The 27,187-nt window shown below is 38.0% G+C and overlaps 1 protein-coding gene and 2 non-coding genes across 5 annotated transcripts; 2 read left to right on the plus strand and 1 right to left on the minus strand.

Moving 5' to 3' along the window:
- Nucleotides 1-1,773: 1,773 nt before the first annotated feature.
- Nucleotides 1,774-11,363, minus strand: scn1bb (sodium channel, voltage-gated, type I, beta b). Of its 3 annotated transcripts, none has more exons than XM_058408987.1 (7): nt 10,942-11,363; nt 10,027-10,212; nt 8,639-8,805; nt 7,200-7,437; nt 4,929-5,070; nt 3,824-3,895; nt 1,774-3,279 (listed from the first exon to the last, which is right to left on the minus strand). In XM_058408987.1, exons 2-6 carry the CDS (start codon nt 10,106-10,108, stop codon nt 3,829-3,831), a joined length of 696 nt encoding a protein of 231 aa, XP_058264970.1. In that variant the 5' UTR covers nt 10,109-10,212; nt 10,942-11,363; the 3' UTR covers nt 1,774-3,279; nt 3,824-3,828. The 3 variants fall into 3 exon arrangements, with proteins under 3 accessions (XP_058264970.1, XP_058264972.1, XP_058264969.1); XM_058408989.1 differs by having other exon boundaries at nt 10,933-11,363; XM_058408986.1 differs by having other exon boundaries at nt 10,600-11,363.
- Nucleotides 11,364-22,266: 10,903 nt separating this feature from the next.
- On the plus strand, nt 22,267-22,338 carry trnaq-uug (transfer RNA glutamine (anticodon UUG)). The gene has a single exon. It is a non-coding gene; the product is annotated as a tRNA-Gln (tRNA).
- A 1,361-nt stretch (nt 22,339-23,699) lies between these two features.
- Nucleotides 23,700-23,771, plus strand: trnaq-uug (transfer RNA glutamine (anticodon UUG)). The gene has a single exon. It is a non-coding gene; the product is annotated as a tRNA-Gln (tRNA).
- The last annotated feature ends 3,416 nt before the right edge of the window (nt 23,772-27,187 follow it).

The following is a 27,187-nucleotide window of genomic DNA, read 5'->3' on the forward strand; positions in this document are numbered from 1 at the left end:
TCCTTATTTTTAAACTATAATACAAGGGAACATCTGAGTAAGAGTAAGTGGAATAAGAGTCTGTTGTCTTCTTGTCCTTACCCAGTTTTTTTTTGACATTATATCACTGAATTTTCAGGAACACTAACACCGTGTTTTCATGCCTTAGTTTTGTACTTTGATAGAAATTGCTTATGGGTTCTCATTGATATGTTTTTGTTTTCTCTGTAGCCCATGCAATGAGAGAAATGATAGAACGCCTTGTTCTGCTGTGAGACATGGTCTTTTTTTAATGTCAACACAAATTTATGTGCTGAATTTCCTTATTTTACTGAGACTATACAACAGCTAGTGTGCACAGTTCTCAGTTCTCATGTTCCAAACTCAGGCAGGGCTTCACAGAACAGCTTCCATAATTCATTTAAATATTATAAGTGCAATACGATTAATTTTAAAAGTGAAACTTCATTTCATTTTGTTGCAGACCATCATAAACTAGTAATAAACTGAACACCAATTCAATCGGATGAAAACGAGACCCCACATTTTTGCCAAATCAGGCTTCAATTAGTCATTACTGTTGCTCAGTAAAATGAAATTCCTTCTTCACATGTACCAGTTTGTTGAGCTCAAAAAACATGGACAGCTATGATATGGTGCCCCTAAAGCAAAAAGAAATAAGGGCCTTGCTCCAGGGACTGACTGTGTTAGGCCTGGCATGACTGGGGATTGGACTTATGACCTTCTGATCTGTAGCCCAGAGCCTTTAACCACTGAGCCACCACAGCATGCTTTGATTCTCTGAATGTGATTTACAACAGACACAGCTTGGTCATACATGGGTAGTCCAAAGCCTTATCCACTGCTCCCTTTTAGCGCGGAGGATAGCTTCAAGCTGACAAGTGGCAAGCGTTATATGTTGTACATGATCTGATGTGTACATGACTAGAAAACGACAGGGCTCTGTAACACTATGTCATAATCACATGCTTGGCTTGGAGGATGTCGGCATGCTTGCACACAAGGCATCCAGATGATTCTCACTGCCCCTATGGTTAGGGGTGAAGCAGAACCTGTGCCACTTGGAAAACTGTCACTGATATTTGGGACAGTTCCCTGCCAGACCACCAGATGGCAACGCTGTACATTTGAATCTTGTTTGGTTGTAATGTTTCATTTCCTCTGTTCATTGTGTTTGGTGATTAGACACCTTATTTAAATTCCATTGCCTGTTTTTCACATTGACTTTGTCTCCTGCTGATGTCACTGTATGTTTGTTGCTCTTCAGTCTTGCTCAAGTCTCTGTGTTTTGCAGCCTTGATCCTAATTGTTATGTTCTGCTAGCCAGTTTTGTGTCACAGCATAGTCGTTTCTGTACCTTATACAAAAAAATGCATCCACCTTTGCGTTTGATTTGTGACAGAAAGCTAGACCCAACATGGATGTGACAGAATTCTGGCTGGACAGAACAGGACAAGCGTTTCCAGGAGAGCCAAATGCATCTCAACAGGCTCAGCTCTCCTTGGAGGATTCCCTGATGTTGGGGCACTTTGTCCAGCTGAGGTTGTCGCTCTTGGGCTGCCTTGCTCGCCATGATCCTCGCTCAACCCAGAGTTCCAGGCCTGGTCATGTGTTCTAGTCTTTGTGTTTTGCAGGCTTGATCCTAGTTGTTCTGCTATGTTCTGCTACCTAAAGAATTTATTCTGCACTTACTTTGATTTGTGAGAGAAACCATGTTATGCACTATTTCTCCATAAACAAGCTTCTTAAAATAAAAAAGAAGAAACCCAAATGTTTTATTTATTCAATTATTTAATATTCATAATACTCCCAAACATACTCTGTCATAAGTCTTTCCTTCACAGTTTATACATTCTGATAGATTACAGTTTTGTCATAAAAATATGTTGAGTATTATAGCAGTAGTAGTAGATTATAAGAGTCTAATACACAGTATTTGCATTGCTTAATTGCCGATTGATCATGCATTCACCAAAGAGATTAAAGTGCATAAAACTATTCATGTATATTTCATTGCATTAGCAGGAGGTGATGTCCAATTCTTATTGATTTATAACATTATAACACTGTTGTGTTTTCAGTAAACTGAATGAATCCTATCAGTAATGTCTTAACTCAAAAATTAAAGTCTTACTTGTCTGAGCAAGTAAGCAATCAATGCCCCATAGGATCTATATTTTGTGTGTTGGCTGAAAGCAGCAGCATCACATTTTAAGGATTTTATATGTATAATCTAAGTAGCTCCAGCATTGAATGACAGGAACAGAATGGCTCAAACTTACAGTATAGCTGACTGTTTTCCCGCCATATCAATGTAGGCTAGCGCATGCACCAGTAGCATTGCATGGTGTTAGTACACCATGGAGAATAGTGCCCTGAAAATGAGAAAGACTGTGCGTAATTCACTGCTCCTTACTGACCCCTAGTGCAACATTGGCCTATTGCTGATTTTTTACTTTTTTTTTTTACTATTGCCAGTGCAGGAATATATACTAGGGTTGCCACCTCTATGCTACGACACACAGTTACAGTCAAAATTCCTAAGGTTAATACTTTATATTTGACCTTGCTATAGTCAGACATCATATAAGACAAGATTATAGACATCATTTTAATGACATTCTGAAATTAAAGGGCACAATTTAACTGATTTAAACATATTTCTGCCATAACAAGGCTAGATGATATTTTTGTCTTCTTTTGCAGGATTTCCTTCATGGCCAGTTTTGTGCTTGTTCACTTTAAATGGAAGCTTTTGCTTGTTGTAGCTTTCTTTATGTCTGATTGTTGCTTTTGTAAAAATAAATAAATAAAATAAAATAAAATAAAAATAAACCCAAAATTTCCAGGACAAATGGAACTTGCCAATAAAATTTTAAGTGGCAACCCTAATATATACAGTAGATAGATAATGCATTTCAATCAGTTTCTTTACCAAAGCATATGTATGATGTGCAATATACTTGAGAGACTATAATCATGCCCTATTTTTTACACTCATGCAAATCGGAGGGTTTTGTTTTAGCAAATAATCATTCTTGAAGCGCGCCTGAACTGCATACTGACTCTTTCAAACTCATTCCAGAAGCCCTTCATGCGAAACTAGAAGGATTGGATCAAAACTATCACAAAACAGTGCAGGAACAGTGTAAGATTTGGATTATAAGACTGGGTAAAAAGTACAAAAAATGGGTAGAATCCAACTGGATCTTTGTGATGATGTCAGGAGGAAGCAGAAGACAGGAACATGGAGAGGCATGAGGGAAACACCGGTAAAGCCTGGGAACAGATACGACATGAATTTAGAAGCAAATTGGACATACATGTAATTTTAACAGTTTACGAATTTGTAGGACATCTTAGAACAATTCAAAGAATATATGCAGCTGTAACAAGTTCTCGTGAAAGTTTTCTCGGTTTTTAATAAACTGTCTACACGTATTACACACCGACATCACCCCCCTGCTATGATTCAAACCATGATATTAATTGCGTAATAATTTTAATGACAGTATGCCAGTTAGACACGAGATTACCAGTGGCAGCTGTGAAAGTTTGTCTAAGCTTTCTGACAGCCAGCCAGTGGACTACATCAACAAACAGAGATGACTCCAGGTCACTCCTGACCTCGTATTTTCTACCCCCTGTCTATCTGAAGTGGTCATTATGAAGCAGAACAAACACGCTGTCCTCAAAAAGCTCTCACATGCACACTTTTCTCTCTCTCTCTCTCTCTCTCTCTCTCTCTGCTTTAACCTGTGTGTAAGTTTCTGCAAATCCAGTTCATAAAACCGAAAATTCTGCAATACTGTATGAAACCCACCTCTGTTATTCGGCCACCTGCACTCCTGTGCAGTTATCTTTGCTTTCCGATGCTATGGCTAAATACTCCTCACTGCATGAACATGCAAACAGAAAAGATCGTTCATGGGTTAAATACGAGATGAGTACAAGATATTACCTCATTTAATTTCCTTACGTTGATGATTAAATGTTTAAAAGTGAGAAACTGAGGAATCGCATCATTTCTATATTAAGATAATCAATATGTCTGCTTAGTAATGTATAAGAAAATAAAAGACAAAGCTTAGGTAAAGAACACTTTAAAGCAAAGTTGCACTGGTTTCTAATATTATATATTATTTAAATATGAGCCATTAGCAAGAGTTTAAATGTTCAGGTTTTGTTTTACCACACCGCATTTCAATAATGACACCAACTGCTGCTATTACATAAGAGTTTACGAGAACCTTCTTTGTTTACAATCCTCTTATTCTTGCACAATGTACTGTATAATGTACAGAATGTACAGCGCCCGGCGCTATTTTGTATATCTATCCTGTTTTGTTTTGTATTGTCGGTTTGCACTGTCTTTTGTCTTGCACTGTTTGCACTAGGTTGCACACGACTCTTTGTGTGGCTAGGACAACTTACTGTAAGTCCTTAGCTCTGTGTCATTCTATGTTGCTCTGTGTTGTTTTATGTAGCACCAGGGTCCTGGAGAAACGTTGATTCATTTCACCATGTACTTCATTAGCTACACATGTCTCTGATAAATCATATGCTAGTCTTCACCCCCAAAAGATGGTAGCATTAATGTGACAGAAGTGCTAGCAAGTGGGTTGAAAATGGCAAATGACCAAAGCATAGTTTAGACATAGAATAAATATATAAGCTTTGACTAAAATCATTGTTTATGTTTGTTGTCATGGATACATTGAGCCATCGTTCACAGAAGCATTTGTTTTGAGTTATGATTAAATGTTTGGCTTTAAGTCTCCAAATTTACAGAAATCTGTCACTCTCACAATCAGGAACTGGTATCTTTCATAAGAAAAAAAGATTAGAATAATAATTAAAACATCACGTCAGTAAATATATCCAAATATTAAGTGTTATGAATAAGAGAAGGTGAAGAAGGTACTGACGCGCTGGCTCTGAGGGCCTCGTCACCGGCCGCAGCAATCTTTCTGTAGCAGTAGATCATCTCCACCAACAGCCACAGCTGCAGCCCGATGATTGACACGTACATCATTACCTCCGAAACGATGGAGGCCGTACCGCGTGTCGCTAAGAGAGAAAAACAAAGAAAGCATGAGAGAATTACATTGCACGCCCCATGTAATTTGGAATAAGGAAGAGTAATCTCAGCATTAACACAGTCGGAACCTAGTCTAAATACACTATTTTGCTGTGTCATACCCTTTCTATATACACCCCTACTGTATTCTAGTCATTCCTACAACCTTGTCTATTATCCCTAAAGCAGGATTAAAAGCCTCAGCCATTGTAAATACACTATTTTCTGATCAAATAATTCCAAAAAAATGTATTTCCAATTTGTAGGTTTTCAGCTTCGGTGGTCTAGCTTCAGTGGTTATTCATCTAATATATACCATTCATTATCATATTCCTGCACCAGCTGTACACCTGGGCCAGTCAGAAACCAGTATAATGGATGAAAACTTGATTTCTGAAGATTGCATATGCAAACTCACTTTATGGTAAAAGAATTAGCAAATAACACTTTCAAAGAAATAGTAGAAGGCCAGACTCTTCAGCACTGTAACAATTTAGGACATTTCCATTACTGTTGTAAAACAGTCCATTTAATACCATTCACCCCAGTAATCTTTACATTTTACAGCATTTTGGCAGAAAACCTTTTCCAGAGCAACTTACATTTTATACAAACTGAGGGTTAAGGGCCTTGCTCAGGAGCCTAGCAGTGGCAGTTTTGGTGGACATGGGACTCACAACCTTCTGATCAGTAGTCCAACCTTAACCACTAAGCTATCACATCCACCTACACTATATTGGCAAAAGTTTTGGGACACCCCTCCAAATCACTGACTTCAAGTGTTGTTTTTCAGGGGTTGGGCTCGGCCATTAGTTCCAGTGAAAGGAACTCTTAATGCTTCAGCATCCCAAGACATTTTGAACAATTTCATCCTCCCAACTTTGTGGGAACAGTTTGGGGATGACCCCTTCCTGTTCCAACATGACTGCACACCAGTGCACAAGGTCCATAAAGACAAGCCTGCCTCCTGACCTCAACCAGATAGAACACCTTTGGGATGGCCAACATCAGAGCCTGACCTTACAAATGTGCTTCTAGAGGAATGGTCAAAAATTCCCAGAAACACACTCCTAAAGCTTGTGGAAGGCCTTCCCAGAAGAGTTGAAGCTGTTATAGCTGCAAAGGGCAGGACAACTTCATATTACATTCATGTGCATGTAAAGGTAGATGTCCCAAAACTTTTGCCAATATAGTGTATCTTTAACTCTGTCAAAACTAGTCCTTGGGTAGCCAAATGTGTTTTAAACCTACAGTACTTTTGCACTGCTCCAAACACTTCTGCATTGTATGAAATGTCACAAATGTTCCTGTTTTGAATGCTGCATAAAGATTTATATCTGGTAGATAATTGGCATGTTTCCATAATCTCCACATATTAATGCTGCATATTCCCACAATGATACATCTTATTTAATGTCTCAATCCTTCTTCATCAACCCATAAATGACCGCCAAAGGATGGTTTCCGGTCAGAAGGTAACCGAATATGAATTACCTGAAATGGACAGATAATGTGGTTTAAACTGATACAAATATAGATACAGATTTTTTTCATATCAGAGCTGTGCATCAGGTTTAGGATCCCACAGGACACAACAAAAATAGTCAGAAGGTTTTGCTTTCATGTGGGTGTAGGGTCATGTTTAGTTTTTAGATTTGAAGCTTACAAGACAAACATTAACATGAATGTACATGTACATGTATACCACCTTCATCCTAGCCTGGTCAGGGTCATGGTGCTTTAAATAAGGGGTCTAGTTTATGTTTTGGTTCAGGAACCATCACATACCATGCTGACTGTGTTGGTATTTCTACCTCTGGCTTTTTCTGATTGTTTTCCACGGGTTCCTAAAGCACTGAAGCCACCTCCAAATTTAAATACAGATTTAAGTACAGATACAAACATTTGGAGCTGTTAACATCCCTAGTCTACATTAAAAGCAAAAAAATGGAAAACACTTTAGATAATATACAAGTTATCCATTATTAAGGTACCCATGTTAAGGTATACAAGGTATCCATTATATAGGTTTCCATTATTAACGACACTCTGCAGCTGAATTATGTTTTTTTGGGGGAGATTTGCATATTTACTGTAGAGTTTATGTGAAATACTGCACCTTTGGCCACCACAGTCAGGTGCACCAACTTGCTGGCTGTAGCGTCGTGCTCATAGGCATCATAGAGGAGGGTTCGCCGTAAGAAGCAGCGGTACACTCCCGAATCGTTAAAGGTCACATTGAGGATGTAGATGGAGGCATCCTGCAGGTCATGGGTATTTCTACTGCCATTCCAGTCCAAGCGGTCATCAAACTGGTTGTCAATTATGATGGCCTCCTCACTTTCATAGCTAAAGATCTACATAAACAACATCTTGATGTCAAGCACTTGTTTACAGTGTTTGAAGGTTTAACAAAGCTTTGTTGTGTCAGCAGCACATTATAAAAAGCTTTACATTTTCAATGCCCTACTGTTTTTGTTGTATGTACAAGAATGGTCACAGAGTTCAAACAGTAATTTTCTACGGTGCCATAGTTACCTCTTGCAGAGATATAAACAAACCCACAACTCCTGATTCTCCAGATACTAAACTAAACTAAAGAAGCTCCTTTAATCAATACAACAGTTTTTTTTATTTTTTAGAATTTTTTAAGTTTTTAAAAATGGAAGGATTCTCAACCAGTACTATTTGACAGGACAGAACAAATCTTATTAACTTTAATTGACAGAAAAATAGTGGCTAGTGAGGGAATAAATGGTTAAAGCTGTTATAACATACACCGATCAACCATAACATTTATGGCACCTGTTAGTGGGTGGGATATATTAGGCAGCAAGTGAACATTTTGTCCTCAAAGTTGATGTGTTAGAAGCAGGGAAAATGGACAAGTGTAAGGATTTGAGCGAGTTTGATGAAGGGCCAAATTGTGATGGCTAGACCACTGGATCAGAGCATCTCCAAAACTGCAGCTCTTGTGGGGTGTTCCCGGTCTACAGTGGTCAGTATCTATCAAAAGTGGTCAGTGGTGAACTGGCGACAGGGTCATGGGTGGCCAAGGCTCATTGATGCACATGGGGAGTGAAGGCTGGCCCGTGTGATCCGATCCAACAGATGAGCTACTGTTGCTGAAATTGCTGAAGAAGTTAACGCTGGTTCTGATAGAAAGTGGTCAGAATACACAGTGCAGGACGGGTCTAGGCTGTTTTGGTGGCAAAGTGGGGACCAAAAGAATACTATATATATATATATATATATATATATATATATATATATATATATATATATATATATATATATATATATATATATATATATATATATATATATATGGCAGGTGGTCATAATGTTATGTCTGGTCGGTGTAAGTGACAGTGGAAACTAACTTATGCTGCAGATGTTCTGCAACACTGGAGACAAAGCGTGTCGTTCATTAATAATTTAAAGCCAGAATGCATCGCATCTTCAGATGATCGATTATTTTCCTTACTTAGTTTAGTGTTTATATTTTCGCTGATGGTTTCACACACATTTATAACCAAATTCACACAGATAACTCACATGTGCAAACTCTGTCTGTCCCTTAGCCTTGAAGTACCAGTCGGCGATAGCTCTGGCTTCCACCTCTCCTCTCATCTTGCAGGAAATGCAGCCCAGTTTAAAGCCTTCTCCTGCTACTGCCTCAGTGTCAGAATCCACCTCTGCACACGCCCCATTACACAGAGAGACTGGAGCACACACAGGGGCACATCATCGATAAATATACCTTTTAAACAGAACCACACTTATGCATTGATGCGGAACATCACTGCAGAGATAGTGGGGGGGGGATGCAGAGCATTAGACAGTGAGGCTACACTGGGCAAAATATCACCATGATTATTTATCTCTACTTTTTAAGCTATATAGAAAATTATAATAGATGTCACCACTTTACCAGTTTTTATTTTCTTTAAAGAAAATTGACATAGTCATTTAAACCTATTCAAATTTAGACCTTTTTAATGGATATAGGACTGATCCCTAGCGAATATCACTGGTATGCTGCACTTATAGCTCTAGGTAATAGCTTTACCCTATATAAAGAATAGCATGGTGTACCACACTAGTTCCTTTGTTTTAAAGGCTTGCCTTCAATCTATATCATGCTGTTGTCGCTGATTTTTATTTTTGCATATGGACAATAATAAAATATCATGCACAAGCATGTCTATGTTTTGAACATTTTATAATTGATTATTTACTGTCCCAATATATCACGCTTCTCCCATTCATACTGTATTCACTTACTAACTATCAATACCAATTATTACACAGTATCCAGTCAATGCAAGCTAGTGATCAAAAGCACTAGTCAGTAATAAATATTCAGTTCAGTGACCTGAGCCTAGCAATATCAGAGTAAATTATACCATATATACCACCAATTATACCAAAAACCCTAAATAACTGTGATAATGGTTAACACTGTGAAATTCTGAAGCCCCAGTAAAACCCTGTTAAATCAGAATGACCAAAACTCCCATTTTGGGATAGGACGTATCTCTCGTAACTGCGTCAAGAGTAAACATATTGGTTTTAGCGTAAAGTTTGATTAAAAATAGTCAAAATTTATTTTGTCATGCTAAAAAACCTTGTATTGTTAATATCTAAAAGTTAAATAAAATTGCAAAGAACTGATTACAAGTCAGTAAGATGTAGAAATCATCGTGTCTATAGATTTAAAAGATAATCTAAGCTTTTGATGTTAATGAATGAGATCATCTGTTTGTAGTGCTGGGTCATAAGGGTGGAGTATGACACAGGAGAGCTACAAGCAATGGGGTCAAGTAAGGATGCTTCTTCAGGTGGACTGCTGTATATGAGGCTGTGTGTATATATGGGCATGCTGTAGATGATCCTTTGCTTTTATATCGTCAAGTCACTGCTGTGAGAAAAGGTCAACTCACCCCAGAGAGCACAAAGCACACACAGGAACAGGAGACACCTGGCAGGCATGCCTGACAGGAAGTGGAGTGCTGGCTGTACCATCCTCGATGCAGAGATGCTCAAGACGAATCTGTCGTTTCACTTGTTGTCTTCTTGTGCGTAAGGAAACTGGCACCCTTTGTGTCGTCTAGTTTATGTCAGCAGCACTGTAGTTTTAGAAGCGAGAAGGGATCCGATCCTATTCAGACTCTTTCAGGGAGTTTAGCTAATAAATGCTTTTGCACCTTTATTCTATATTTGAGTTGATATCAAACAAACCAAGCCGCTCATGCTGTAGGAACATTTATGGAAGACTTGTTCAGGTTTGCATCCGTGACTGTGCAAGTCAAGTTTACTTCAACTACAATGGTACATGAGGTTAAAAACTCAGAGCAGGTGCAAAAGTCGTGCATTCAAGCTTCCTTCAAACACGCATGCTCTAACTCCAAAGTGCTTAATTCTTTGGCTAAGATTTTAATAAGAAAATAGAGTATCACGCTGATTTTTTTTAAAACTAGGATCACTGTGTTGATAGCAGCTCATAAGTGCAATACCTGAGACTATCCACAATCCTGAGATGTTTGGAAGGACCGTGTGCACATCTGTACACAAATATGCCGAATCACGAGAACATGAACACGCTTGTTTACGTGCATAAAAATATATATATATATACGGATTTCTGCTCCCTTTTTGTTTTTGATTGATCAGTTCATGCGTAGCTGTCTGAGTAAGAAACAAGTTTCTATAAGGATCGGGTTACTGTAAGATGGGAACATGCGTTTTGGTTTATTTTGTTATTGTACTAACAAGCAGTTTGCATTTAACGCACGTCGTTTTAGTTCCTTCTCATTTCACATGCACATACAGCTGACGCATTTAATCACAATGATTACTGTTCTCCGGCGCTGCTGTCCTCTCGATGCCCTTCTGGCTTTTGATGTCCCTGGTTTTGTCTGTTTTTATTATTTTTTTATTTGTTAAAATCTTCTCCTTTTACCTTTGGAGCCAAAAAAAAATCTTCGCTGCAGGTTCACGTTTTCTATGCGTAATTGCGCGTATTAACGCCAAAAACGACCTTTTACCGAAGATTCAGCACGAATACGTGTGTGTCGACAGATGGAACACTGAACAGACAGACAAACAAACAAACAAACAAACAAATATTCCGAAAAATTTCTCAGTTGTTGACTGTGTTTGCATTTGAAGCGCGGACTGATGATGTGCGCTCAATAAAAAAATCGTGCGTGTGTATGTATCTCTCTCTCTGTGTGTGTGTGTGTGTGTATGTATGTATCTGTATCTCTCTCTCTCTCTCTCTCTCTCTCTCTCTCTCTCTCTGTGTGTGTGTGTGTCTGTGTGTGTTACAATGTTCTCTGCCTAGCTCCGAATTACAAAAAAAAATACAAATGACACCCTTCTGCCTGTATATGTGCCCTATATAGGGTAAGAGGGAATGTCTTCCACACTATGAACAGTGCACTAGGTATAGGCGAAGGAGCAGTTTAGGATTCGCCCTCTGTGTCTGATGCATTGCGGTAAAAAAGCCGGAAACGGAACCTAGAGAATGCGCTCCCGGAGCCGCACGTGGGTACTCCGGTTATTACACCAAGAACGAATTATTCATGACGTAACCGGATCTTTATAGACTGCACTGTATGTTTATAATGATAAATTGCACTATATGAATATTGTATACGTTTTGTCTGTGTGGTTTGATGCAAACATTTGCAAACGAAATTAATTCTATTAACTCTGTCCAGGGGCGTCGCTAATGGTTTTCCCGACTTTTTCCACCGGAGTGTAGAGGAATTAAGTAAATGTTGATCGGTTTAGTTGAGCACTGTTGCCGTTTATTGTACGCGATTTTGACTGACATCTCTCTACGCACGCACGCGCGCGCGCGCGCACACACCACACACACACACACACACACACACAGGCCAAAATACCGCGAGAGTGTGCGCTCGAATATCCTCTTGGTCAGAAACGGTCAGAAAACACATCACTATTATTATCCAGATAATAGTCTAACTTTTAGTTTTTAATGTTAACACAGTTGATGAAAGTCGGCTAACAAATGTGAGTTGTGTCAAAAAGGAGGTCCACTGCCTCTGATTCTGAAAACCTCTGACATATAGGACCTTTTTGAATATTATTCCATACCCAATATGTACAAAAGCCTTAAATTAAATCATCCTAAAGATAGATCTAAATAAAATATAAACTGTTAAAGCGCTACGACATTACAGTCATCATGACTTTCTATTATTCCACTAATGCAGTATTTAAGTTAAAATATAGACATGGCTTAGGTGAACAACGGGCCAGAACTCGGCTGTTCTGTCTGTTGATAAAGGAATTCTCAGCACTATAAATACTAGTATGGTAACTGACCGTTTTGCTCAAGTCCAGTCTCTCTGATGAGTCCACCCTCAAAGAAATAGGATAGAAAAGTCACCAAGAGCATGAAGTAGACAAGATACAAACAGCAAGACAGATGAGATAATGAGAGATGAGAGAACAATAAGAGAAGAGAAGAGAAGAGAAGAGAAGAGAAGAGAAGAGAAGAGAAGAGAAGAGAGGCTGTAAGAAAAATTAACAAAGAATAATACATACATTAGTGCCAGCAGGAATGAGATAAGTATAATATGAGGTGCAAGTATAATATAGATTATTGTAAGATAATAATAATAATAATAATAATAATAATAATAATAATGATAATAATAATAATAAAGGATCTTTACAAGCTGTAAAGAGATAATATTGCATGGCATACCTGTGTGAGAGAAAATGTAATGAATTTAATGAACTCATTTTTTTTAGTAGCAAGACTCTGAAATGATGGGAGGAGTCAGAAAAAGGATTGAATGAAATTTTCATTCAATTTCATACTGTTTGTGTTTATTATTAAACAATATTGCATAAAAATGCCCTTACAAAATGTGTTATTCTTGCTTACCCCCTCTCCCTAATTAGCCCCTGATTTTTTTTTAAATCCTAGAAACACCCCTGTGTGAGTGAGAGTGTGGATGTGTGTGTGTGTGTGTGTGTGTGTGTGTGGTAGGGATGCAACAATACAGTTAACCCACGGTTTAAAACGTACCTCGGTTTTTTAGCCACGGTTGTCGGTTCGGTTCGGTTCGGATGGCTTGGCAAATTAAAGTGTTTTTGTGACAGGAACAGTAAGTATGTTAAGAAGAAAAAAAAACTTGTTTTAGTTGCAATTTTCTTTATTTTACTTAAATGCAAAATTCAACTTCTACACATTCATAGTGTACTTAAAATAGTGAGATATTAAAATTAGCACTTGTATGACTGTATTACAGGAGACGGATTTGGAGTACAGCGCTCTTTTTTCCCCAATCCAACATGTAATGAACAGTAAGGGTGAGATAACTCCCTGTTACCCGCAAGGTCCAACTATCTGTTGTTAAAGGAAGACTTTGTGCTTTAGCTGATTCGTTTACTGAAGGAATCAGCTAGGGCCTGTTGCTTTTTGGATGCCTGTGTTACCTGCTCTGCCATCCTGCTTCCAGACAGTGATATCTCTGGGTGATGGAGCTGCAGATGTGTGGTCATGATGGAAGTATTTCCCTGTGTGAAGCTAACTCGTGTAGAACAGTGCAGTCATTTTTTTTGTTTAACGTTTTTGTTTCATCAGCATCATAGTCAACAACAAGGCCGGAATGCCCCCACACCTTAGATCTGAAAGACAGCACTGCTTCCTCATATTTCTGTCTCGCTCTACAGGGTTAGAGTATATAAATCTTACACCCACATCACAAGCATGGTTAAGTGCCCCTAAATTTAGCCCTGGATATTTACCCGCGGGGAGGCGTGTCTGCCTCAGCACGTAGACATACAGTACAGGCAAACAAGAATCATCCATCATGCGAGATTTACAATTCGAAATTTGCTTGGTGAACATAATCATTTTTCTTTCTTTCTTTCTTTCTTTCTTTCTTTCTTTCTTTCTTTCTTTCTTTCTTTCTTTCTTTCTTTCTTTTTCTTTCAGCTTTAATAACCACTATATACTGATGAGGGTCTTGGAACTACCGAATAACTACCTTTTGGCCTTAATTACGAAAGAAAAAAGCAAAATTAAATCTATGCGACTCCTTATGCCCATGTAGTGCTATTACGTTTATTTTCGCTAGAGGGCAGCAATGCGACTTTTTTTTCACATTGAACGAAAAAAAATGGTGTGACATTTTTATAGATACGGTATTTGTAAAGCACAGGTTTTTATATAAAACAGAAACATAGAACTAGAGCTACTAATTGGCATCATCATCATCATCATCGTCTTTATAATAATTCCTAATCTAGAACCAGTGCAACTTCTTTCGCTGCACTACATCCTCTTCACCAGCAGATGTCATCCAATCATGCTGCGAATGAAGCTTCAGGTTCGGAACCAGGTTCGAGTCTTTCCAGATCGTGTCAAATTAAGTGAATTTAACACGAATGAACGTCAATCAAAGATTAAGATTAAGCTCAATTTATCTTAAGGCGGCTACATAACAAAATATTTTCCGAATGCACTGTACAGTGTTTTAATTCATATACACTGACACGTAAGGAAACGCTGCCAGAGAATCAGACCCATATGCAGTATAAAAAAAGTACTTGTTTTTATTCCTAAAAAGACACTATAACCACATAACTTAGACATGACTCGAAAACTAAACATAAAAAGGTAGGTATAGTTTGTGAATGGAATTCTTCCTTCTGATTGGATGAGACATCTGTCACTCAGGATCTACAGGAAGTCCAGCAGTAGCTGCAGCAGTAGAAAGTGGATTGGTGTGTGTATGGACACAGCTCTGCTCTTATAGCGCTCCTTACATCCTTTAATCTGGAATAGTTTTGTCTTCTATACATACCTGCGTTCTTCAGGTGTGTTTTTAGAGATTGCAAACTAAACTTTACTCCATGATACGCTATCAGTAAATCCAAAATCATGCCATATGAACGCCCTTTCTCAAAGTAGAGCTGAATAAATTCCATTTTCTTATAAGTATAAATATGTATGTTTGTTATTTTCTTTAAAAGATTTAAAGTTGCACTTTGGGAAAATGGTTTAAAGTGAACGCAGAACTCTACTCATATACACGAAATAAAAGTAGTAATAAAATGTCCTACTTCTTGTATATCTTGAGTGACAGATGTCTCATCCAATCAGTGCTAAGAATTCCATTCACAAACTATACCAACCTTTTCCGGTTTGTCTGAATTGTCCTTGTGTTTCCAGATTTGTTATTGTGTTTTCTGATTTGTTATTTTGTTTTGCACTTCTTGGTCACCATAGGCAATACATTAGGAATAAACAAAGTGACAAGGTGCGAAAGAGACCAGTAGGAGGGGCAAGGCACAACACACCTGGTGAAACGCGTGACATAACCACATAACATTAAACAAACCTCTGGTAGTCTGGCAGGAAATTGTCCCAGTACTTCCTGACACATACCATTAGGTGGCCCCTATGACCTGCACTCAATTTTCAACAGAACATAAACTTTTAATGGTTTGATGGTTAAAACAACATGTACATTTCCTGTTTTTGAAAATTGTGGGTAATAAACATACAAAAACTTTTTATGCAAAAACCGTTTTGATGATCATTTAATTAAACAATATAATTTTATTTGATTTTATAGAAAGGAGATTGTTAGAGAGATGTTTGATTGCTAGTTAACTTACTTAAATCAAAAGGAAGCCCCCACACACACACACACACACCATCACCTGACAGGTGTCTAGATGTATCTAGATGTTTTCCTTGAATTTCTCCAAAATTTTTTGAATTTCTAGCAGTTCCTGGAATTTTAAACCCAAATTGTTGTGTCACTTTGTGGCTAGCATTGTTGAGCACAGCTGGACTCAAATACTTATTACTTATTTGTAATCCTTGTATGTAGTTGTGTATCTTGAATTTGTTTATGGTAATTTGATGGAAAATGCTTTTGGTTTACATTCTTCCTTTCTTTGTAAGTTCCAAGGAAATAAATGTAAATGTTATGCAGATATACATGTTATAGTTGAGAGATCTGTACATAGTGTTATAGAAGTCAGACCCTTCACAAGAGAGAAGATGTTATCCTTGTTTGTGTCTCTTCTTGTGCTCTTTTTGGGGGAGGTTGCAGGTCTGACAAGAGAATATATTCCTGGTAACATGATCATGAACTGGTCTGATGCTCAGCAGTTCTGCAGAAGATACTACAGGGATCTGGCAACAGTCACTACTGATCAGGAAAACCAGAGGCTTTTTGCACTTATGGGAAACACAGTTAGTGCTTGGATTGGGATGTACAGAGGCAAAAGATATGTAAACATCTGGCGGTGGTCTGATGAAACACCAAGTTCCTATTTTCAATGGAACAGCAACCAGCCAAGTAATAACATGGGAAATCAGGACTGTGTTGAGATAGGGCCAGGTGGCTGGAATGATCAGTTCTGTTCTACAAACTGGATTTTTGTTTGTTACCAGTCTATAGTCTTGGTAGAGGAGAAAAAAACATGGGAAGAAGCTTTTGAGTATTGCAGAATGAATTACACTGGCCTGGTATCCACAGCATCTGAGACTAAAGTACAGTTGGCTGAAATGGAGATCAGTCAGACCCAAACAGACAGGGTCTGGACTGGCCTGCGCTTCCTAAATGGAAAATGGCTTTGGGTGAGCAAGGAGCCTTTGGGGAAACTGGTCTCTCTGCCCTCATGTCCAGCTCCACGCTACCACTGTGGTGCTCTTAACACCAAAACACACCTTTTGGAGAACAGAGACTGCAACGAGAAGCTTAATTTCCTCTGCTACTATTAAGGTGAGTAACTAAAATATAAATATCTAAACACTTATTCCATCACTGTCCTGACATGATTGTATCCAGAAATCTCATTAAGGATGAATATATCAAAAAACACATAGTATGATTAATAACAAATCCATTTTCTCCCTCTGTTCCAATTTTAGATATGTAAACTATATGGCTGCTTACAAAGAACTGACCCAAGCCAAGCATTCCATGTCAAGGCTCCTCATAGGAAGTCATGCCACCAAGCTTGCACTAAAAATAGAACAGAACACCCACACCACCAATCTGTCAACAAAAACACACCATAAAAATCACCAAAATTTTGAATGCATGCTTAAGGCAACATTGGTATCGTGGGTTGACACTTTTGAAAAAGCTTTTGTTGACTGAAAAAAAAAAATTGTAAAATTCATAAACTCTCTTCGCTTGACTTTCCACTGAAGCAACAAGTCTTGAGCGGCTCCTGGAAGTACACACAACTTAGCCAGCATTCAGCTCGGTTCGTTTGTATGCCGAGGTTTCACTGTGTAAGTAATTCTGTCATGTCAGCCTGAATATTTATGAGAACATGAAGAGATATTAAATCTGATTCTTGGAATATAATGTAATAATAGTCATTTGATCTAAATGTTATGGTATTAGTATAGACATATTACCTACATATTACTAATTATTCTCTAATGAATACCAAATCCAATGTAGTAAGTTTCTTTTCAAATGTAATAAAGTTTACCAACCAGATGACTTGTGTGTTGCTTGTAGTATTAGTACCTTGGTCCATAGAGCTGCACTGCTAGATCAGCAGTGGTCATTGATGATGTTTTATATCTCTAGTTATAGTTCTTACAATTAAACATGTAAAAATAATATTTATGGTCAGAATGTGATGTGGCTCTTTAAATCTGGCAGTAATTGTAAAGTCGTGGGTATTGTTGAATCTTTATTTAATAATAAATGAGTTAATTAGACCTGCTACACTTTGCTATTTTAATACACAAACTCCAACAGGCAACATTTAAAGATGGATTGACTTGTTTTCAGTGTATCATCTAGAATGTGTGGAAAAATAGTCTATAATTACCGAAATTTAATAAAATAATTTGCTTTTTACCTTTGAATTTACTTTCATTATATCTATGCTTAAACGTAGTTTTTCCAAAAATACTCCGAAAAAACTCCTTATGTTAGCAAATGGAGCATGTGAATTTCTAGTGATAACATAATATTCTATACATTTTATTTATTTATTTATTTTATTATTATCCTAATAATAACTATTACCATATCTACTGCAAGTAAACATTCTTTTACTCTGACTTTTGCGTGCATTGTGTCCTCAGTCATGTGCATTGTGACATTCTCTGTCATTTTGTTTATGGTAATTTGATGGTCTGTTGACATTGTGTTTAACCTTTCTTTTAAAGAAATATAGGTCTCCCAAGTGAACGAGTGTGAAAGTTTTGCAAATATGAAAGATATGAGATGAGTTGAGAGGTGAGAGGTGTGAGAGAGCGAGAGAGATGTGTACGAATGACATGCCAGCTTAGTAACAGTAACAAAAAACAAAACTAGGACTGAATTCATCCAGCAAATATATGAAGTATGAACATGATCATAATAAGTCATTAGATCAAAATATCTGGCAGTCTATACAAGAACAAGAACAGGAACAGGAAAAAGGAACAAGAAAATGCTCAAAAATGCATAAAATAAAATCTATATTTAATGTTATAATCAATTTTCATGATTTAATGTGTTTCACTGGGTTTAAGAAAGAGTTTTATACATCTGAAGAAATTAGCTAATGTGTGATAACTCACAAAGAAACACTGAGCAAGCAACAGGATCTTAAGCTCTCCACCCAGTTCTGTTAGTCTCTGTATGCTCTAGTCAGCTAGGATGTTTGAAATAGAAATAGAAATAGCCTTTATTTGTCACATATACATTACAGCACAGTGAAATTTTTTCTTCACATATCCCAGCCTTGGAGGTTGGGGTCAGAGCACAGGGCCAGCCATGATACAGCACCCCTGGAACAAAGAGGGTTAAGGGCCTTGCTCAAGGGCCCAACAGTGGCAACTTGGCGGTGCTGGGGCTTGAGCCTTTCATATTGCAGTTCGATAACAATTAAGATGTGGAAAGGTGGGCTCTGTATGTCAGCTCTAGATTAGGGAGGGATCTGGGATTTGGTCCACCTGATTCACATCTATCATCGAATACTCTGCCTTGAAATGCCCTTCTTCCTGTTATCTGCTGCCCCAGCTTTCTGGGTCTCTGAGGAGAATAAAAGAAAGAATAATGCTAGTCAGGGTAGTGAGAGATTGGAATGAACCCATTCTCCTTGTGCCTTCTTTGACTTGTAATGTTTGGTCTTCTATTGGTTATTTAATGGTAAATTTGTGTAAAATGGACGTCGAGTCCTGTTTTTCATGTAAGGATAAAAAATAAATAATTGCAAATGTTATGTAAATGTGAAAGCTGTAGGCTAAATTGGTGAGAAATAGACTGTACCTTTACAAATGATCTGTACTTTCTGTAGATAATTGACAAACCAGCCTATTGCCAATAATGAAAGAGACAAGAATGTCTGACTCTGAAATATCACCTTCTGTATCGCCTCATGTCATTATTACTTGACATAAGGTGATTGTGTTGGGCCAGCAAGAAACTTCTTAAGGCTGTGACAGTTCTCAGACTGCAAGTTATTAGAGACACTCTGATCAAATGTCTGTATCCACCAATGATCCCAGGTTTTCATCCATCTCTTTGTGTGGGAGAGCCAAGAAAGTAATGTAAGAACAGGAACATTGTTTCTATTACAACTTTTTTGGTATGTCATACTCAAATAGTCATTTATTACTCATTTTTATTACTCATATGTTCTGAAAGACGTTCTCAAAATTTTGAATAGCCTACACTGACGATGCTGTAATCTTCCTCAACTCATTACCTCAATACATTCAACAAATCCAACTTCCAAGCAGTAGCAGTGGTCCTCTGCCTATCAAAATATATAACACCATTATGCTGTTACAGTTGCAACGTTATTTAATAGTGTTGATTTGAGTGTATTTAGTGCCTCCTAGTGGCTGTCTAGTTATTTTTCTCTGTAGTCACAGGAAGTAGGCTTATACAGACTAGATGACCACATCTCCAGCTTCCATTGTGTAAACTGACTGCAAGAACCTTTGATAGAATTTTCTTTTGGGTTCACTTTTTGAGAAGAAGTCCAGTTCACGCTGTCTGCCACTCCAAGCTATATATATCAATATATCAGGGAAAAACAGTTCCAAAAGAACCAGACAGAGTCAGGTTTTGAGTAGCAATGACTTTCAGAGTTTACTGAGACAGACAGGAAGTATTTATATAAACCTTGGTCTTAGTCATTATCTACTGTATGTGTAATCCATGGGTAACAAAAGGCATTAATGATGGACATCAGAGGCGTTAACAGAAGTGGTGGCAGATATCTCTACAGGTGGGCTGATGACAGAGTGCCTGTACTTGACACATTGTTTATAAACAAAGGATATTGTGGTCATAAGATAAGGTCATTTAGAAAAGACATGAATTTGGCACAGAGCGTGTCAGAATATATTCAAAATATATCTACCCTGAATACTTTAAAACAAAGCAATTAACCCCAAGACAAGCCTGATGATTCCTCATCCTTACATGATTTCATTTTCTTATCTAAGATTACCCTTTCAGAAATGAAACTCATGCAGGTACCCTACTGATCCCCAGCTCAAACCTAACAAAACCAACTCACTGCTGCCATTAGCTGGGTTATCAGCTAATAAATCACATAGGCCAAATAACAGATATGCTTTTTCAGTCTGTCTCAGTAAACTGGGCTCTATTGTCACTGGTCAGTCACAAGCCTGTCACTTGAACTGTTTGGACAGCCAAGGAAAGTACATTACAATCTATGACCATTCCCAAGACAGAGACGAAGTGTATGCGTTTATTGTAGTAGGTCCAGTCAAGCCATGCATGAAAGCATCAAGGTTGTAGTGAAAATAAACTGTCCATCTAGTTTAATATTCAAATTAAATTGATACTCATAATATCTCAGATTAAACCATCACAACCACTGGTTCCAGATCAGACCAGTTTCCTCAGGGGGGCATTTCCTTATGTCTTTAATCACTTAAGCCACTCTGGACTCTGAATCCAGTGGTCTGAGTTCAGATTTCAGTGGAACCTGTGACTGTGTTGTCAAAGGCCTGTGTCTTGTACGTGCTACAAAATCAAAAAGCTTTAAAACATTTCAGTACTGTGTATTATTATGTATGTGACAAATTTGAAATTATACATATATACAATACTGTAGCAAGTCTTACATCCCTCTGTTTGAATACTACAATCTTTAGCTTAGCAAAATCTGGGTTTGAAATGCTTTTGAAAAGTGTAAATTTGTTCTTCAAGTGAAAAAAAAACTTAGCTAATAAAAATTCAGCTTCCAAATTCAAGCTTAGAACCTTTCAGTACTGTGAATTATGTTGCATGTGACAAATACTGATACTGCAATGAATTTGAAGTTGGGTGGTTCTATTGTGTAACGGTTAGCACTCTAGACACTGAATTCAGCGATCCAAGTTCAAACCTTGGTGGAACCTGTGGCTGCGTTGTGAAAGCCCAGTGGGCTTCTGTGTGTTACTGTACATGCTTCAACAAACACTTCCAAAAAACATTATAAGTACTATGTATGTGACAAATAAAATTTTAAATCATACATATATATCTTAGTGCCACATGTGTGGTTCTATGTTGTAATGGTTAGTACTCTGGACTTTGAATCCAGTGATCTGAGTTCAAATCTTGGTGGAACCTGTTGCTGTGCTGTCAAATGCCAATGTGTGTTGGTCACAATTCATCTTCTAAGTTCAAGCTGCTCTTTTAAGATAATATATGATTAAGATAATAATTTTACTAATTACTGCACTGATACTGTAAGCTTTTTCTTTTGTAAGGTATGGTGTAATGGTTAGCACTCTGGACTTTGAATCCAGTGATTTGAGTTCAAATCTCAGTGGAACCTCTGGCTACCTTGTCAAAGCCCAAGGGTCATGATGTGTTGATCCGCTTGCTACAAAATGAAACATTTCAGTACAGTGTTATGTTTGTGACAAATAAAGTTTGTAATTATACATATATACAATACTGTAGCAAGTCTTACATCCCTCTGTGTGAATACCGCAATTTTTAGTTTAGCAAAATCCAGGTTTGAAATGCTTTTGAAAAGTGTAAATTTGTTGTTCAGGTAAAAAAAAAAAACTCAGGTAATAAAAAACTCATTTTTAAAATTTAAAATATATCAGTACTGTGAATTATGATGTATGTGACAAATGAAATTTAAATTCAAAATAATACATGTATACAATAGGGTAGCAGGGATGTGGTTCCATGGTGTAACGGTTAGCACTCTGGACTTTGAATCCAGTGATCTGAGTTCAAATCTCGGTGGAACCTGTGGCTGCCTGGTCCAAGGCCAGTTGGCTTAATCTGGTGCTGCACATGCTATGATGTCAACTCACTTCAAGAAGTTTCACTGCATGTTGTACTGTGTATAATTGAGAATGTGACACTGCAGAATCACTGTGATTATAATAAATATGAGGGTTTTCTTTAGCCACAATCAACTTCCTTGGGGAAAAAAAACTAAAAAATTAAAAGTGTGTGTGAATTTAAAATTTCCTGCAGGACCCTAATGAAACCCCACTAGATTGCTGACCTTGCAACACCATAAAATGTGACCAATAAAATAAAAAGCCCCTCTTATTAGCTTACAGGTGAATTGTGATAGGGCTTGATTGAGATCGATTAAAGTCTGACTCGTTCACTTGTTTTCTGTGTATCCTGGATGTTTTTCCTGAATTGCTTCTCCCAATTCTCCACACATCAAATGATTGACTGCTTGAATTTCTAAGAATTTGAAATGTGGTATTTTCTTACATCCACTTTGTTAAACATTAAAAAAAATGTACACTTTTTCCTCAACTTAATACATAATAAAATTTTAAATGTGTGTGTGAAATTAGGACCCAAACAAAACCCCTTTAGACTGCTACCCTTACCCATCATACATATATACAATGCTGTTGTGGATGCTGTGGATGTGTGGTGCCATGGTGTAATGGTTAGCACTCTGGATTCTAAATCCATTGATCATAGTTCATCTCTTGGTGTTACTGTATATAGTACAAAAAACTTTAAAGCATTTCAGTACTGTGAATTATGTATGTGATGAATAAAATTTGAATTTGAAATCATACATACATACAATACTGTTGCAAGTGTCAGTTACGTAAAGACATTCCAACAGTGGTGGGCTATCAGGGCCAGCAAGGCCTTCTCTGCTGGCCTAAACAGCACTGATCTGAATCACTGGCTTGCATTTTAATATATTTAATATATTTTTCCATGAATGTGTATTAAATTATTCCCAATAGTCTATTCTCTACATTTCATAGCTTTTCTCTTGGTTGTGCTGCTTCCAGTAGTGTATATTTAGTGTACAAGAGTATTTATCCAATCATATTTCAGACAGTGGCTGACATCATGTGTTGCCAGGGTGAAAGAAATCTGCCTTAAGCCCTTCAGAATCAATAGTGCAGGTGCCCCTAGCTTAAAATAAGTGGCAATGAAAATGTTACATTAACCAATCAGATTTCGAGTTGGCGTCACTGGGGCCATTCTAGTTTACTAGTTTACAATTACATCAGCAATTTCCCGTCCTTTGATTGGATAACTGGAGTATTCAGAGGCAGCGAACCGCACAAACGAAATAAAATATATATATTTTAACTCACAATGGTTGGGGCATAGCATGTGGTTCCATGGTGTAATGGTGCGCACTCTGGACTTTGAATCCAGTGATCCGAGTTCAAATCTTGGTGGAACCTGTGTCTATGATGCCAAGGGGCTTGGTGTACTGCTTTGCATGCTACAAAATAAAACTTTTCAGTACTCTGACCTGTACACATATGTGACAAATAAAATTTGAATTTAAAATACATATATACATTACTGTAGCAAGTCCTGTGTGAATACTGCAATCTTTAGTTTAGCAAAATGTTGTTGTCAAAGTTGTATGGGTTCCAGTGTGTGAATTACTGTATGTGACAAATAAAATTTGAATTTGAAATCCTACATACGTTCATACAATACTGTTGCAAGTGTGTGGTTCCATGGTGTCTCAATTACATAAAGACATTCTGATGATTTGCAGTGACTGATCTAAAATTCCAGCATAATTACCAAGCATACCATACTCATTTAAGAAACTGGTCTTTACACAAAGGTATTATAAACAACAAGGAGCCACTAGTCGAAAACCCTTTCATGGTATAAGCTGGGTTATCAGTTAATAAATCACGTAGGCCCAGTTTATTTTTTAAATAACAGCTATCCTTTCTCAATCTGTCTCAGTAAACTGCACTTCATTGTCTCTGGTTAGTCATAAGCCTGTGGCTTGAACTGTTTGGACAGCCAGGGAAAATGCATTACAATTCCTGACCATTCCCAATACAGAAAGAAGTGTATGCCTTCAGTGTAGTAGGTCCAGTCAAGCCATAATAGCAGCTTTGAGAGAGTATTTGAATAATGGGGTGTGGTCAGTGCATTTGTGGTGGGAGCAAGGGGTAAGGAAAAGAAGTTGACAAAAGCTATACTAGCACATTACGCTAACAGATTTATCAGAGAATCAACTTCACGCTATCCGACTACGCCACCTTAGGAATTTCACCCAAGGAATTAACAATGCACAGGTTCGAATCACCAATATTGGTCAGAGACATTGGCCACAATTCAACAATAAGTTGTTTATTGACAATTCTTTAATAAAACAGCACTAAATAAGTACGATTGCATTCATTTCTTCATCAGTAGACCACAAAGGGTCATCAAAGGTCAAAGCAGGGAACTGGAGCCAACAACAGAGGCAGGGGATTAGACTAACCTCTCCGCAAACATACCTTCCTTGCGCACACACACTGTAGGGAATTAAAACAGGAAAATCCCAACCTGGCGGTTGCATCAGGCTCTCATGACTAAAACATAAAAATAAGGAAATCCACAGAGTTCTAAAATATACACCCATGCTTCGGAAACACATGACTCATTGTAGCTGCAAGCTGTTAACAAGCATTTACCCACATACATCCCAAACCTGCTCTGATGTCCACATCCAGTTCATACAATAATGACAACGGCCCCATAAGCGAAGGATAAGGCCAGCAATAGCAATCGAAAGTGAAAGCACACTCGGAAATTGCAGTCTCTAAAACATACATTAAACATGGTATTAATGATGCACGTCTTGTAACTGAAAATATATACTTGTATGAAACAAGCATTGCTTTTACCTTACCGACACTGGTATCCACGTTCGGTTCCTAAAACAACAGTGTGTCAACGATGCAACGTCTAATACAAATGATGCATCCCAGGTGGCACGCATGCTTCTGTGTTTTTTATATGCTACCGAGCGCCAATAATTGGCTAAAATGCCAAACAATTAACCATAGGGGCAATTGCCCCTCCTGCCACATTTTGCATCGACACCCCGATGATGGACTAGAATCAAGTATTACCAAAAACACTCTTCCCACATGTTAATTCCAGGGCCTAAATAAAGCAGAAATGGAATTAGATGCCAACTCAGAATCACTAGTTGGTCTACCCCTCATCTAGCCTACAGCTCAAGGAAGACGATGTAAATTCGAATGCTGACCTGCTGTAGCTCGACTTGACCGCCAAAGAGTGGCCACCATCTCTTCTTGAGAACTAGGAGCTAGTGTAGTTTCCTTGCTGCATCCTGTTCCTCTGATTCCACCAAAAAGTCACCCTCAGAAGATAGAACTGCAGGGGCAACTCTTCTCAAACCTCAGGCTGTCCTAGCTGCTCAACATCTTGAGGTCCTATTCCTTGAACAATTGGAGAAGTGTCTTGCACCAACACCATCAAGTCAAAATCATCTACTTCCTCATAGACCTGAGGGTCCTCCTGACCTACTGTACCGGTGGGTGAATCACCTGAACAACCCTTCCCAACACAAGCTTTCAGCAAAGAACGATGCACTCGCCGCACCTTGCCGAAGTCTGCAATTGGCGCAATAGCATCAAATTGCCCATTGCCAGCTGGATGGTATGGTAGTCCAAGTCCAAAACTTGAAATACAGTCTTGGCTCTTTGATCCCGTGTAGGCAGTGCCATAGCAAACTTACTAAACACATCAGTCATTACCAATATGTTTTCCTGTCAGGACTGTGAAGGTTCAAGTACCATAAGATCAATTGCAAGAACCTCATTTGCCCTTGAGGCTAAAAGATGGCCCATAAAGCCCTGTACTGTTGACCACAGAAGAGGAAAACACAACAACATCATCAAACAGCCACTCCATTAACCTCTGGAACGTACCTGGAGCATTACAAAGCCCAAAAGGCATATTGTTCCACTCAAATAATCCAAACGATGTACGACAATAGTGTGTTAACGATGCAACGTTTAATACAAATGAAGTATCCCAGGTGGCACGCATGCTTCCGCATTTTATATGCTCCTGAGTGCCGCTAATTGGCTAAAATGCCAAACAATTAACCATAGGTGCAATTGTCCCTCCTGCCACACATTCATTGGAGGCAAGCATGTTGACAGCTACAGGACGACAGTGGAGGTAAGAGCATACTAGCAGAATGCCCTCGACATCTTTCAATAAACACATAGCAATTGTAGTTCAAATGAGTACATGAATAGTCAACAGATGGCAAATATCTAAGACTCACAGTGAAACTAAAATACTTGATCCACTGACCACTGGTGGCCAACTGTGGAGTAAGCTTTTCTGCCAGTCTACATATCAGCAGGTGTTGGGAGGTGGCAGGAAGTAGTATATGCAAAATTAAAACTGCATTTCTCCATCACAACTTAGAAACATTAACAATGGGAAAATGGAAATTACTTATAAATATAAATAATAAATCTATGAAGTCAACTGTCTCAGCCATGAAAGCATAAAGGGTGTAGTGAAAATAAACTGTCCATCTAGTTTAATATCCAAATGAAACTGATACAGATAAGTTCTCTGGTTAAACCATCAAAACCACTGGTTCCAGATCAGCCCAGTTTCCTCAGATGACATTTCCTTATGACTTTAATCATTGAGTCTGAGCGGTCATAGAAATTGACTAACCATATTTAAGGTTAATACAGAAAAGTCCCTTTTGCTGTATAGACTGAGTTTCTTTCCAAAGAAATGAGAAGTTGAAGCTCTGTGAATCTTATCATTCAGAAACACACATCATTAAAATGTTATAGTATTT

Source organism: Hemibagrus wyckioides, linkage group LG14 (assembly GCF_019097595.1).
Source record: "Hemibagrus wyckioides isolate EC202008001 linkage group LG14, SWU_Hwy_1.0, whole genome shotgun sequence".
NCBI classification, from domain to species: domain Eukaryota; kingdom Metazoa; phylum Chordata; class Actinopteri; order Siluriformes; family Bagridae; genus Hemibagrus; species Hemibagrus wyckioides.

Excerpts from the sequence above, each read along its gene's own strand:
- scn1bb (XM_058408987.1), bottom strand. The coding sequence starts at position 10,108 with ATGGTACAGCCAGCACTCCACTTCCTGTCAGGCATGCCTGCCAGGTGT. Across the intron at positions 8,806-10,026 it reads TGTGCTTTGTGCTCTCTGGG|TCTCTCTGTGTAATGGGGCG; the intron begins GTGAGTTGACCT and ends TGTGTGCTCCAG. Across the intron at positions 7,438-8,638 it reads GACAGACAGAGTTTGCACAT|ATCTTTAGCTATGAAAGTGA; the intron begins GTGAGTTATCTG and ends TTGTTTATGTAG.